Genomic DNA, 15,003 nt, shown 5'->3' on the forward strand with positions numbered 1-15,003 from the left:
TCAGGAATCCTTTACTGCACAGCCCAACTTGTTCTCCAATCAATATCTAAACTACGATTCAGAAAGTGTAAGCAAAATGTACAATCTGTAAAACTGTAATGAGACATTTGTGATTCTAAAAAAGATAAGCACTTGAGAATCTGTTAAAAGTAGATATCATTTAATGCAACATCTTTGTCCTTGTTTCATTACACTAAGGAGTCACTTTGGTCAGCCTTGTGTGTTTTTAAAGTGCTATATAAATAAACGATGATGATGATAATGATAAGGAGTCTGAATTATCAGTGACATAAAATCCACCCCAACTGTGGTCTGAGAGACGCTCCCTGCCTGTCCTCCCCTCTGCTGAGTGGGAGGAGCTCCTGTATAGTCTTTATGCCTTTATAAGGGAAGGAAGAGCGTTTCACATCAGTGGCGTTACACCAGACCACACCTATTTTCTATCCAGCCCTTCGGGGCTGAAATCAGGGCCTCTGCGGGTTGCACAGACGGCCTTGGCAAAAACGCCTTTTTCACACACATGCACGGACATGTGCACACATACACACACTAACGAATGCACAAACACACACCAGCTTCATCTCCTAGGGAAACCTGGCTCCTAAAGCAACCAAGCAGCTGTTACCATGGAAACAGAAGTAATAGCGCGGGTGCCCTCACACGTTCTCTATCTCTGGTTACTACAAGGCCACCACGAACCTTAGCTCGGCTCTTGTGAAAAAAACTGGCAGTGCCATCAGGCCAACTTTTAAAAAATTAAGAAGGGGAATGAATTAACCATTGGAAGCTAATCTGCCTCTCTGCCAGTCAAATAAATAATAATTTAGATCTTGCTGCACTGAGGCTGCCATGGCTGAAGCAGAAAGAATAATGCTGATTGTAGCACCAAGGATTGACGTACACACGATGTAGTTATAGAACAGGGTTTATTCTGGTCTTGGCAACCCGTAAGAACTGCTCACGGACAAACAATAAACAAAACATCACATTAAAATGTGCTCTTTTACTTAGTGCCAATCAATCAAAAGTCCTTAATTACAGAAAATAAAACATTTAAAACACACAAACCTAGGAGGTGCTAAATAGTCCTTTATGGCCTTATTGCCTTATCCTCCATTTTCTTTCTCAATTATTTCTACTCTTTGAACGATATTTTCTCCATGTGTGGAGCTAACTGTGAACTGCAGCATGCAGACACCATGTGCGCTAGCAAAAGAAAAAGTGTCTAGGAGGAGACCCAAACAGCAAAACTGTACCCTACACAGTTCACCACCAGAGGGTGCAAAAGAACAAAATCCAGACATACAGCTTAACAAACATCAAATGCAAAAGACCGTCACACTCCCACCAATCACTTGTGATTTTAAAGAATAAAGTATTGCCTATGAACTAACGAACGGCTTTTGAATGAACTATCATGAATTATCCTTTAAGCAGAGTGCGGTGGAGAATCTTCTTCCGCTTCCATCAGAATGACTGTTTTCTGAATGGGTCTTTCCAGGTGCACAGGTTTGGAGGTACGTTTTCCTGCTCTATCCAGGGTTGGATCACTCAGCAGCAATTTCACCTTCCTCACTTTTCCATCCTTTCCAGGATACACTTCATTGATCCTTGCCAACTTCTACTGGTTGCGTGGAGTTATCTCATCCTTCAGGAGGACACCATCATTGATCTTAGCATTTCTGTGCTCTTTGGTCCACTTCTGTCTGCCTTGAAGATTTAACAAATACTCCTTTTTCCACCTTGTCCAGAAAGTGTTGGCAAGTAATTGAACACGACACCATCTCTTATGGAGATAAAGATCTTTCACAAACCTTCCTGGAGGTGGAGAGATGATTGTGGACTTTATGGTTAGTATGTGATTCGGCGTTAAAGGTTCTGGGTTTGATGGATCACATAGTTGGTCAGTAGTCAATGGTCTGCTATTAATCACTGCCATGACTTCATACAGGAATGTCCTCAAAGAGGAGCTGTCGAGTTGTTTGGCTGATTGTTCCAGAATGGACATGAGAACACTTCTTATGGGGCGAATTTGTCTTTCCCAGACACCACCCATGTGACTAGATGCTGGGGTGTTCATGAGAAACTCGCAGTCCAGTTTCCCTAGCTTGGCTTGATCTATTTCCTTAAATGCTCCAATAAACTCATTTCTAGTGCCGACAAAATTCGTGCCTGGATCGCATCTTATCTGGTGAACTGTACCTCTGATGGCTATGAATGCACGTAAGGAGTTGATGAGGGAATCTGTAGAGAGATCGTCAAGCATTTCAAGATGCACTGCTCTGGAGCACATGCAAGTGATTAGCAAACCATAACGCTTTATCTCCTTGCGGCCTTCTTTGACATAAAAAGGACCAAAGCAGTCCATCCCACAGTAGGTGAATGGTGGTGTGGTCTCCATCCGATCCTCTGGGAGGTCTGCCATCTTCTGCTGCTCCGTGCGCCTTCTGAACCTTCTGCATTTTACACATTTATAGATGTAAGATGACACAATCTTGCTGCATCCAAGAATCCAGAATCCTTTAGCTCAAAGTTCATTCATGGTGATCCCTCGTCCTTGATGGTATGTCTTCTTGTGATAATGTTTGACCAGTAATGCCGACACGTGACTGCCTCTTGGCAGGATCGCAGGATGCTTGACATTGGGGTGCAAAGCTGCATGTGTTAAGCGTCCGCCTACCCGAAGAATGCCTTGGTCATCAAGAAATTGACATAACTTGTTTAACTTGTTAACCTTGTCTTTCATCTGCATCACATCATGGTGTTGCAAGGTTTTTATTTGCTGAGCAAAGGCTGTTTCTTGAACCATCTCTATGATTGTTAACTCTGCTTCCTTTCTCTCTTGTAGGCTACTGATGTCGTGTGATCTATTCTTGTGATCCTTTGCTCCTTTCACATACCGCTTGAGTCTAGCAATTGCCTTAATCATTCTCAACCAGTTGGAAAACTTGTGTAGGCAATCTAACAAGGACCTTTGTTCCTCCACTTGTATCTTGTGGACTTGAACCTTCTTAACCTCCAGGTCACTGGTTGATAACTCTCCCACCTTAATTTCACAGTTTGCAACAAACACATGAAATCTTCTGGCTTCATTGCTGAGGTATCCGAGTACCACCTTCGAGTCAGTCCAATACCTTTCTTCTGAAATTTCCATTTCCAATTCCTTTTTCAGCATGTCACCAGTGCGCACAGCAACAACGGCCGCCGACAACTCAAGCCGAGGTATAGTTGTGACTTTGGTTGGTGGAACTCTTGAGCTTCCCATCACCAATGAGCAGTGGACTTCACCAGTTGTGCTTACTGCTCTGAGGTAAGTGCACATTCCATATCCAGATGCATTTGCATCAGAAAAATGATGAAGTTTGTAGTGCTGTGCCTTGAAGTTCGAAGGAATGTAGCATCTGTGAACCTTTATGTCTGCAAGGTTTCCCAGGTCACGCAACCAAGACTCCCACTGAGGTCGAAGTCTGTCAGGTAAGTTATCATCTAAGCTGAGTTTATCTCGACACATTTGTTGCAAGATCTGCTTTCCCAGCAGAATGAAAGGTGACACAAACCCAAGTGGATCGAACACAGAGGCGACTGTGGCCAATACTCCTCTTCTGGTGAGTGGTTTTTCCTTAACAACTACTCTGAACTGAAATTGATCTGATGCCACACACCATTGTACACCAAGTGCTCTTTCCATATGTACTTCACAGAGTGCCACATCTAGATCTTTGGGAGCTGCAGCGCATTCTTCCTTCGGAAGCGAAGCTAGAACTTGGGTGCTGTTTGAGATGAACTTGTGCAACCAAAGTTTGCCCATGCTGCAGAGTTTGCGTGCTTCATTAACCAGCTGTATTGCCTGATCTTCAGTGTCAACACTTGCTAGTCCGTCATCAACATAGAAGTTGGTTTTGATGAGCTTGATGGTTTCTTCATCAAAACTTCCTTCCCCTTCAGCTGCAAGATGCTTGAGGCCATAGTTGGCGCAACCTGGAGAAGATGCTGCTCCAAATAGGTGTACCTTCATCCTGTAGACAGTGAATGGAGTTTCAAGGTCACCGTTCTCCCACCACAAGAACCGTAGGTAATCTTGGTCACAAGCATGCACATGAAATTGGTGGAACATGCGTTCGATGTCACACATGAAAGCCACTGGGCCGCTTCGGAAGCGACACAAGACTCCGAGCAAGGTGTTTGTTAGCTCTGGACCAGTCAGGAGATGGTCATTTAGTGAAGTGCCTTGGAACCTGGCAGAGGCATCAAAGACAACACGAATCATTCCGGGTTTTTGTGGATGATACACACCATGGTGTGGGATGTACCAAACTGGTGTCTTGTCAATATCTTGCTCTGGGACTTTTTCAGGATCTCCATGGGCTAGGATCTCATCCATGAATTTCTTATAGTCCATGTAGTACTGCTTGTTACTCTTGAGCCTTTTTTCTAAACATTTGAGGCGATGAATAGCACATGCCTTGTTGTTCGGCAGGTTCAGCCTTTAACTCTTGAATGGGAGTGGCATTTCAAAATGACCATCCTCCTTGAGCCTAATGCCGGTCTTCATCTTTGTTAGAAATTTGAGATCTTCTTGAGAGACCTTTGTGTCTTCTGGTGCTTTCTCAACAAAATCAGACTCCAACATCTTTAGGACCTCTGTGGGAGAGATCATTTCCTTTATTTAAGTTCTGTAGACATAGTGAACCTTGTTAGTGAGGTTTGAAGAAGGCTGAATGTCAGGCACCACTTGCTTCACAATGACTTGGTGACTTATTCCGAAGGCATCTCCATAATCGAAACATGGGTTGCCATAACCCACAATACACCATCCCAGATCAGTTCTTTGGGCGGACGGCTGGTTTTCCCTTCCAGACACAACCTCACGAGGAACAAGTGCTTGGGGGCAGTTGTACCCAATCAGCAGACCAACATCACAGCTTTGTAGTGGAGCGATCTCACTTGCAATGCATTCAAGATGAGGCCATACCTTAGCTGTTGTAGGCGATGGAATGTGATCTCGGTTTGCGGGAATAAAGTCTCTGGAATATGTTACTGGTAGGGAAATGGTCTTATTTGAGTAGAACCCTCTGACTTGTAGACCTGCGAGCTTGCGACAGGCCACAACTGTGTTTCTTGAAGACATGGTAGTGAGCTTTAGCTGAGTCGATTCACCTTTGATATGCAGAGCTTGTGCCGTTTCTTCAAGAATAAAGGTTGTATCGCTCTGTGTATCAAGGAGCGCGTACACAAGAATTTCATGCTCTGGCTCACCTTTGATTGACACCCGTACTGGAATAATGGAAGATGTGTGAGTGTCGTCGACATTCTGCGTGACTCTGTTAGAAGTTGCTTCACTTGTTGTTGGTGTGACACTATTGTCTTGTGAGACATCCGAGTTCGTTTGTCTTGTCCTGTCACTGTTCTTGGTTTGATTTCTCCTTGTTTTCTCTTCCTTAGTGCGATTGTCATGAAGACATGTTGGATGTCTTTTATTACATGTGTCACAGGTTTCTCTGCTTTCACAATCCTTGGAGCGATGACCAGAGTTCAGACAGCCAAAACACAACTTCTTGTCTTGAGCAAACTTTAGTCTCTCAACAATGCTGACATTTATGAACCTTCTACACTTAAGTAGGCTGTGACCCGACCTTTCACAGTACATGCAACTAGCACTAACAGTCCTTTCATTTGAGTTAGTTGCTAGCACCTTTGCTCCATTGCCTCTGTTCCTTGTTGTTTTTGCCCCTTCAGTTTCACTTGGCTTCAGAGCAAAGAGAGAATTTATGGGATTACAGGCAATTATGGCTTCCCGTGAGATGAAATCTACAAATTGGCTGAAGCTTGGAAAGGTGTGAGTCTCTTCTTGCACTTCTGTAACCTTTCTGTTCCACCTTGAAGTCAGCCAATCTGGAAGTTTTGCAAGCATTTTTTGGTTTTCATTGCAGTCATTGAGCACTTCAAGCCCCGTCATTTGTGACATGGCTGTCTTACAGCAGCAAAGGAAGTCAGCAAATGCTTGAAGTTCCATACTGCCTTTAGAGCTTGTCTTAGGCCATGCGTCAAGTTTGTCTCTGAAGGCCTTTGCTATGAGGAAGGGATTGCCATACCTCTCTTCGAGAACTGTATAGTATGCAGACTCTGTGCCAAGCGGGAAGTAGCCTTCTATTGCCTTCCTTGCAGGTCCACTTATACATTTCCTCAGGTAATAAGTCTTCTCTTCAACTGGTATATTTTTCCTGTCGATCAGAGTCTGAAAGGAAATTTTCCAATCATTATATCTGATAGGGTCGCCGCTGAATACTGTTTCTTGCCTTTGAATTTCCTTCGTATGGATTTCTTCCTTAACAAAACATCAAATGCAAAAGACCGTTACACTGATTAACAGGCAGAGGGTGCTGTCAGTGAGATTTATTTATTTATTTTTGGGGGGGGGGGATAGAGGGGCGGCGGCTAGTGCATATATTTGATTTCCCAACAAAATGAAATTGCGACACCTCAGGTGGTCCCCCCAAGCATGGCGATCAATTCAGATGCTCTTGATGAGATTTTGTTGTCGTTCCAATTGGATCCAATCACATCTCTGTAGCTAGTTCTGTGGCCTTTCTGTGTTAGCAGCCATTTAGCTTAATCCTAGAGATCCCCTTTGCTGATTGCTTCACCCATGCAAACAGCACGAAGAGCAACATGTTTGGGTGAATGGGTTAATGGCTGGCAAGGAGAAAGAAAATCCATTGAACTGTGGAATCAAAAAGCTGAAGGGAAATGGTAAAGATGTGGCCAGAGTTGGTATAGCTTCAGCTATCGCTACTGATTTTTACAACGCTCTGTTTGTTTTCTGTCTTAAGAAGAATAGACTTTTCCAGTAAAACACCACTACCATTTATTAGCATAAAATGACATTTAAAATTATGTGTGGTTCTAAGAAATGGCAAATAGATGCTCTATTAATGTGATTTTCAGTATTGTAGTGCAAAATTTGTGCCAACAAAGGTCATGAAATCAACTGGCAGAACAGTAAAAGAGAAGTTAATGTAACAGCCTCACAGGAAAAACATGTTACTATAGCTTTTTTATTTGTCATGTAAAACAAAGTTTTTATAACACAGTCATTTAAAGTGTATACTTAATGTTAAGCGAGCAGCATGGCAGTGCGCTGGTAGTCCATAGGTGCTGCAGAGAGCTTTTGTTGTAGCTGTGTGCTATCATTAGTGGGCAGTGGTGAAAATATGTGGACCATGCGTTCCCCATATGTGGAATAGTCTTCTAATCAGGTGAAACTTCTGTGAGCTGAAGTGAAACTGAGTGTTGAAAGTAAGGAACGTGTCTACTCCAGTCACGGTTTCACAGGGAAACATAAAAAAAAATAAAATAAAAAAAACTTTTATGTATTTTCCATGCTTCCTTCTCTTGATGGTACACTTCACTGTCATTCCCTTTTATTTTCCACACAACTTTTTACCCAGTCAGCATTCTGCTTAAGCATGGTGTCATTGCCATGGGGCTACATGCTCTGTGCTAAATTTCCTTTGTAGAGCTTTATAAACAGACACCAGCTCTTAACTATATATTGTGCATTATGCAATTGATGGGCGACTGATGGGTAGAGGCTAACACAAGTGACTAAATAACTAGGTTTCACCTCAGCTAACGCCAGTCAGTGTATCCAATCAGTCCAAATTTTCTGATAAATAGCGTGGTTGCTGTGTGGCTAATAGTACTAACAGCCGATGCAAGGCATCATAGATTCTCAGGTTTTGATTAGTGTTGTATTTTACTGCTTGGGTTGTCGGCTGTTTCCACGTTATAACCACTAGCAAATCTACAGTAATAACTAAACACTTTGTGTGGGCATTAGCTAAAAGTTACAACTTAATATCATGTTAGCAAAAAAATGATTTGTGCAGTATGTGCACCATTAATCAATATTTTCCTACTATCAACTAACTACTCCCTTCCATCTGCCATGTTTTTCTGTATGACTCACTTCTCAGAGTTTTCTAATCTTGTTTTTCTTACTTGAGTGGGCATTCGCATGAATTTTCCCATTTGGATGCTCATTTTTCCAACTATTCCAGTGGAAGTGTTTTCGTGCCGCACAGCCAAGATTATAAAACTGTTTGAAAAGTGCCAAATATTATAAAAAGTAATTTTTGCACCTTAAGATCCTGGAAGGAGGGTGGAGTGAGTGCAACAAAATAATATAGATTGAAAGTATTTGAAAGTCTTTCAAGTTCAAGCAAGTGGTAAAACACTGCGGGTTACTACAAAGTCACACATGTGTGACACAGACTTCTCTTTTCTCCCCCACAAGGTATGAATAAAAACTGCTAAAGACAGGATTCAGACATTTTTTCAGCTCCATCACGAATACAGATAATCATTTCCAGTTCTCTGGTTATGCACCCTTATAGAGCACTTCAGTGAAAACATCACTCGCCAACTTTCTCTTACTGCATTCTGTGGTCCCCCCACATTATATCGCACTGAAATTGCTCTAACAATCACCAAGGAATCTATACGGCTGAACTGGGAAGCAAAGAGCACAATTAAATATTATTCATCCATTTCCTTCCACTTATCCAATTTCAGTTTGGGGGGAGGCTGGAGATTATTCCAGATGTCATAGGTCGAGTCCATCCTAAACAGGCCACTTGTGCATATCTATCTATTTTACCATCATCAGTTAACATAACATGTTTGTCTTTGGCAGGAAGGCGAAGAAACCGGAGTACTCGGAGTGAACCAATGCAGGCACAGAGAGAACACAAGCAAGATTTTTTTTTTGCTTACATACAGAAAAGTCTTTAACCAGCCTCGAACCCAGGATCTTCTCTTTGTGAGGAAACAGTGTATCTGCTGCACCATCACGCTGCCAGCAGTTATGTAACCTAATTCAGCATGTAACATTTTGTTGTAACAAACACATGTACACAATTCTTGTTTGTGAATATAACAGCTTATTTGAACAAATATCACATGTGAGAACTTTCAAACATGCAAAGTGAATTTCCACAATTCACCCTCAACCTTACTGCCAAAATATACAAAATATTATATAGTAATTATTTTTTAACTTTAATTGTTATTTTTATTAGGCCCTCAGATGGGTCAGTGATTGTCAGCAACATTAATTTTCATGCATTTTTATTTTTTGTACAGTGTCAGATTTTTTTTTTTTTCAAAAATTGATATTTGAGGTCCTACCTCCCAAAAATGCCACCTTCTCACAATACTTTAAAAGTATTATATAGTAATATTTTTTTCCCACTTTAACCTGCTGAGACTTGAATTTTTTCATGGCATGCATTTTTAATTTCTCTTTGCTATTTGGGCTGATTGGGACCTGAATGTAAGAACAAAGAATTATCTTTTTACCTGATGTAGTTTCTGAGAAGAAGATATCAGGCCTTTGCAGAGCAAAATTTAGTATTGTGGTCTAGACAACCCACAATGTGATGTCCACATATGTGGATGCCAGGTCGTAGGAGGTTAAATCACACAGTTGTTTAAGACTACTTCAGCCGGAAATATAAATAGCAACTATTAATTATAGTTTTTAGATTATACCCCTTTTAAAGAAGAGGGTCTCCAGCTGAGATACAGGAGAAGGTGCAAATGGACAGACTGTGGTCTTTGCATATAGGTTTCCCACATGGTGCTGTCAGCACTTCTCTTTCTAACCATGCAAAAGTCACACTGCCTTAACATTGCAGCACCCTGCAGATTTGAACTGATTCCTTTTTTAGCCTGTAAATACCATCCAAAGTTTCTACCTCTGAAGCCTCCTCGATGTCAGCCTCAGAGTCCTCAGAAGAGGATGAGGTGCCATCTTCACACTCATAGTGCACGATCACTTCCAGAGCCTCCTGTGTGCTGTAAAGTCTACCCATCTCTAAAATGACTGTTCCTGCACTACTGCTCATACTTCTAAGCAAGGCTGCTGTGCAGCTGCATAAATTACCTGAGCAAGAACCAAAGTAAAGTCCAATTTTGTTTTGGTTCTTGCTGCTGTGATATCTTTGAAGCTCTGAAAGGTTACTCATCATTTACTGTTACTGAATTAGTTAATAATGCAGAGTGTGGTAAGAGAAAAGGTGGATGTGGGTGACATCCACCCACAGTTCACTCCAACCTGTCTAGAAGAGCAAGTGAGGGGCTGTGTCATGCTGCATGTTAGAAGAAACGATGGAGAATAAACTGCAGATGAGCTTTCAGCTTTCCTAAAGGGGGCAGAGCTTGATCCTACTGTCATGAATATTTTATTTGGTTTGACCGAGTCAACCACATGAACCTCACATTCATGAGCTGATGGTTCTTTTTGGAGTTGCTCTTTTCCGAAAACTCTGAACTATAGGTGTACAGTTTATACCAGACGTTTCTGAAGTTAGAAACGTCTGGTTCACCCCCAACCGGCCACCCCTCCCTGAGACCAAAGCACTTGCTCATAGGAGGTCATATTATGTTGGGGGGTTTTGTGTTTTCTTTGTGTTATTGTATGGTCTTTACCTTATGATACAGGCAGCCTTGAGGCTACTGTTGTTGTGATTTGGCGTTATAAAAAATTGAATTGAATTGAAGTGATTTGGATGAGAGTTTAGTTTTGCTAATGTGAACAAGAACTACATTTCTACAGTGGAAGTATGGGATAATTGAATGGAAGACTTTTTAAAAATATTGCAGTCATTCAGATAATGCAAAAACAAGGCAAATCTGAGCAGCATGAGCTCTTGAAATGTCAGCAGAGACTGCACCGAGTACAGGAAAGCAATCCCTGAGCAGCTTTTCAAACTCACAATCTCATGCAGTTGACCGTGAAAATTAACAGTATTTGTTGGGTTGGAACAGCAGAGAGTATTCTGTATAGCGGAATTTTAAGTGGTTAAAATCTGAGTAAAACTGGATTTTTATTCCAAAACCTAGCTGTTTGAGATGGCTTTGAGATCTTGAAGGCAGTGAAGTGTTATAAGCGGGTGGTGGAGTTCTTGCTTTAATAGTACAGCTTTGGTTAAAGCAGAACTATATAACTGAGCTTAGTCAACATCACTATGAATAGGAAGTTAAAATTGCTTCCCTTTTATTTCTCTGTTTTTTTTATTTTTTATTATCACGGTCGGTTTGCTTGGTGGACATCGTGACTCTAATTACAGAAGAAGTCTCCCAGCATTCATCATTCTGTCCCTGTTTGCCTTTTATGCACCGCTAACACACAGATACACACACTCCTATCCATATAACAATACAACCAGCACCCTCAGTATCTATCTCCTCTCCATCTTTTTTATACACTTCCCACCCCACTCTTCATCTTTTCCTCCTCCTCTTTCCTTCTCCCATTCCATTTTCTCCCCGGTCAAACATAAGAGCGCTCATTTGTCACCTGCATGGATTTCCTGTCAAAGCCCACTACCTCTAGTGTCACAGCCCAGATGACCTGAAGAAATGTGTGTGTGTGCGTATGCATGCACGTAACTAAGACAGAAGGAAAGATGGACGGGTTAAGCTGGAGTTAAATCTATGTGTGCGTGTGCCACACCGGGATTTCTGACAGATTTCTCTGCTCGTTGGCTCTCTTAAGTAAAATATGTGAGGTCAGGTGGGAGGCAGTAAGCTTTAAAAGGAATGCAGTTGACATGACTGAGGGTGACAGGAACCTCGTTCCCAGCCACAACACACTCGATCAGCAGCAGGTGCCAGTGGGGCTCCAAACAGCTTTGTGATTCCTGCCCAGGGCTTCCCGCTGGTGTAAAACACCTCCTCTGACACCCTTCAGAAGTCAGTTTAGTCAGCGAGCAGATTAATTTTCTGCAACACTTGATCATGACAAGTATGTGAAATTCAAATAGATGGGGATCCACTGAGTTAGAATCATCTATTTACCAACACATAAGGCTACTGAGTCACGATTTACGGAAGCCTTGTCCCCCACAATGCGGAGCTTGTCTCACCTCCATCCATCCGTCTCCTCCTTCTCTCAGCGAGAATAGCAACAGTGCTGCATTTCCTGACTCAGTAGCACGTATTACCAAGGGAGACTAAATCCTATGGAGGTGTAACGTAGTGTGGTCTGCTGAGTCAAGAGCTCTTTTTCAACACTAGCTTTTTAAATATATATAAAAATATAATTTGCACAGCAAAAATCACGCATGCACGTGTGTTTTCAAGCACGGCAAAACAGCCACACTGCATGTCAACGGCGCTGCAAAGCAACCTTTTAAAATGGCGTTTTTCTGATCCGTTTTCTGCATATTTTGAAGAATTACTGCTGGTGAAACACATACTTAAGAGTTTAGGAAGGAAGCAGTGTCTTTCACTGTGAAGGTGAAAAGATGAGTTTAAAAGATAATAACTTTGTACCTATCAAATAATACCTGAGAGCACCGCAACAGCAAGGTCATATGTAGCAGTAAATAGCCCATCAAAGTAAAGTACTCTGGACTTAAGTAAAATAGAAAGAATTTAGAGTAGAGAGGAGGGTGGGAGCATTTTCATTTGTGATAATCACCAATAAGCAAAAATGGCAGAAATGAAGTAACAGGAGTGTGATACATTCCAGTAGAGCAAGGTCACTACTATTAAGGGCAGGTATGAGAACCCTCTTTGCTACTATGACAAATCTGCATTAAGAGTCAACAACAACAGCTTAGCCAAAATACGGGAATCGTTGCATTTGAAGGCAGACTGTGTAGTCAGACAGTCAGACTGCTACGCTGTATGTTAAAGCAAGGACAACATCAGGTAATGTCATTACCAATCTCGTTATCTCTTCCTACAAATCTGATGCTTTTAGTTGATCTGTTCCATAAAGGAAAGGCTGAGTCATTTGTAAGTGAGATGCTTCATGTGCGTCTTGATTTTTTTCCACCGTGTTTTTGTTCATTACTAAATTATTGTTTTGCTTCTATTGATACACCAACCAAAGCTGAGTAAAGAAAGATTTTTACCATTTAGGCTTCTTTTTAATTTGATTTGCTTGGTTTTTCTCCCCCTGATGTATCATTTTCTTCTCAGTAATAAAAATTAAGTAGCATACCTCAACTGCGGTTTCATAGTCAGAGCCGTCAAGTAGGGTGACTTTGACAGGGACAGTCTTGGGCCGCTTGGAGCTTTTCTGGGGGGATTTGGAGGCTTTGCTGGGGGTCTTCTCTGAGTTATCGTCCATATCCCCCTGGTCCTCTGGAACCTGGGAGAGGGAGAATCCTATCTCTCAGTGAGTGAGCTTAAAATTTGCATTTTGTCTTTTATTTAACTGTTTGAATTTTTAGTCTTGCCCTTAAAAAAAGACTTAAATTATTTGATCATATGAGGCAGTCATCAAATGCATGTCGTGTGAGCCGCTGCTCTAAGATGTTAAGTTAGTGGCACGGGCAGGATGGGCTCACTGCCTTGCATATCAACGAGAAAGCCGGAAGGCCCCTGAGTGATTGAGAGGCTTGAATAAAATGATCTACAGCTGTGCTCCCACCTGATTGGTTCTCCTGGCGTCACCCTCCATCGCAGTCTTCATTTCCCCAGCCAAAGCCTTCTCTGTTGTCATAGAAATGGATTACAGTCCTGCAACCACACATAAACATGTTCTGTCAACATCAAATCTCTTCATGCTCCAAAAACTAGTGTGAAGTGTTCACTGCTATTAAAAGCCCAAACTGCCTATAGAGTCCTGATGGATTTCACTCATGACATGTAAGCAAAACTGCACAGAGCATTCTGAATCTTCACTTAAGCTGGACTTTGGTGTAATGAACAACCACAGGCATCCATTTCAACTTCCTGTGCAGCTGACAGCTACTATGTTTGGTATCTTTAATTATCCTTTACGGCTGCAGAGAATGACCATTGTTTTTAATGTGTATGGTTATTGGATTGTGTGCAGAGAGATCTTGACGGGGAGGAGAAAAAATAAAAAAGGGGCAGCTCAGTCAGTGCTGGCTCACAGCCTCCCACAGGAGCACTCTGCATGAAGAGCGTTTGGCTTCAGGACGCTCCTTCTCATGCTAGCAAAGGAGATAGCATAAATTACATCAACCAGAGAGTCCCGCAGCAACACACAGGACAACAGACACACTGTGATAGGAGAATGAGAAAGAAAACATGTAAATTAATCAGAATGTTTTTTTGTATGTAATTTGTATAGTATATTTTTTTTCTCTCATTTCTTTTCTAAATGTACTTGTATATTGTTCACATGTTGAAATAAATTACCAATCAATCAATCAATCAAAATAAGGTGAAAGGAGGGAAAGAGGACACTGATATCGGTCTGACGATGAGACAGGACAAAGTAGCAAAGAAAAAAGGTTATGAGGCAAAAGAGACCAGAAAGAGGAAAAGAGATGAGTTAACATACAAGACTGCTGCTACAATATCCGGGAGAGCTACAGACAGATGGAGCTTGTCATTTGAAGGTGACCAGTGCTATACCCAGTTTGACTCCTGCACAGTGCTTTTTCTCCACGTGACGGACATGAAAATGGCTCATATTCAGATTGGGTGTTACAGATAAGAAGAATGAATTAGGTAAGATAAAGCCCTGAGGGAGACTATAGCTTTTCTCTGAAAGGTGAGGACGGGGTCATGGGTTTATGTGAGCTTTAGATTCAGGGTAAAATTTGAAGATTAAATTGGAAAATTTCTACAGAAATACGAGCTGTTCAAGTTCTTAAGCTGAGCTAATTTGGACTGCGACGGGCCAGTATCAGTGCCGAGTTTTAACAATGTCCCTCTTTTCCCCTGTCCTCAAACATACATGATGATAATTGCCGAGTTATTAGGGATGACCCTTTATATACTTTATCTTAAAGTACTGCGCTGGAATTTTTCAATCTCAAGATGGCAGTTGCAAGCAAGGAGTGCATACATTACTCTGTAATGTAACAATTCCCACTTAAGAAACTCCAGAATATGCAGCAGTTAATATTCATTACTAGTATAGTTATAGTAGAGTAAATAAAAATAGGGATTAGTGAAAAAGAGGCATGTGAAGCACTGATAAATAGTATAAAGTATATTTGGTCCTATAAT

The 15,003-nt window shown here is 41.6% G+C and overlaps 1 protein-coding gene across 4 annotated transcripts in view; it reads right to left on the reverse strand.

Moving 5' to 3' along the window:
• The window catches only part of LOC146550200 (band 4.1-like protein 1), a 47,211-nt gene that overhangs the window by 18,508 nt on the left and 13,700 nt on the right, over positions 1-15,003 (reverse strand). For all 4 annotated transcript variants that reach the window (XM_085258873.1, XM_085258872.1, XM_085258874.1 and 1 more), the window contains exons 2-3: positions 13,448-13,536; positions 13,016-13,165 (exon numbers count right to left, since the gene is read on the reverse strand). In XM_085258873.1, the coding sequence (XP_085114999.1) occupies positions 13,016-13,165; positions 13,448-13,519 (222 nt within the window). In that variant the 5' untranslated portion in view covers positions 13,520-13,536. The remainder of the gene's footprint in view (positions 1-13,015; positions 13,166-13,447; positions 13,537-15,003) is intronic.

This window comes from Mchenga conophoros, linkage group LG20, assembly GCF_057382185.1.
Source record: "Mchenga conophoros isolate Kocher_MC1m ecotype Shallow Benthic linkage group LG20, M_conophoros_male_GT1.1, whole genome shotgun sequence".
Taxonomy (NCBI): domain Eukaryota; kingdom Metazoa; phylum Chordata; class Actinopteri; order Cichliformes; family Cichlidae; genus Mchenga; species Mchenga conophoros.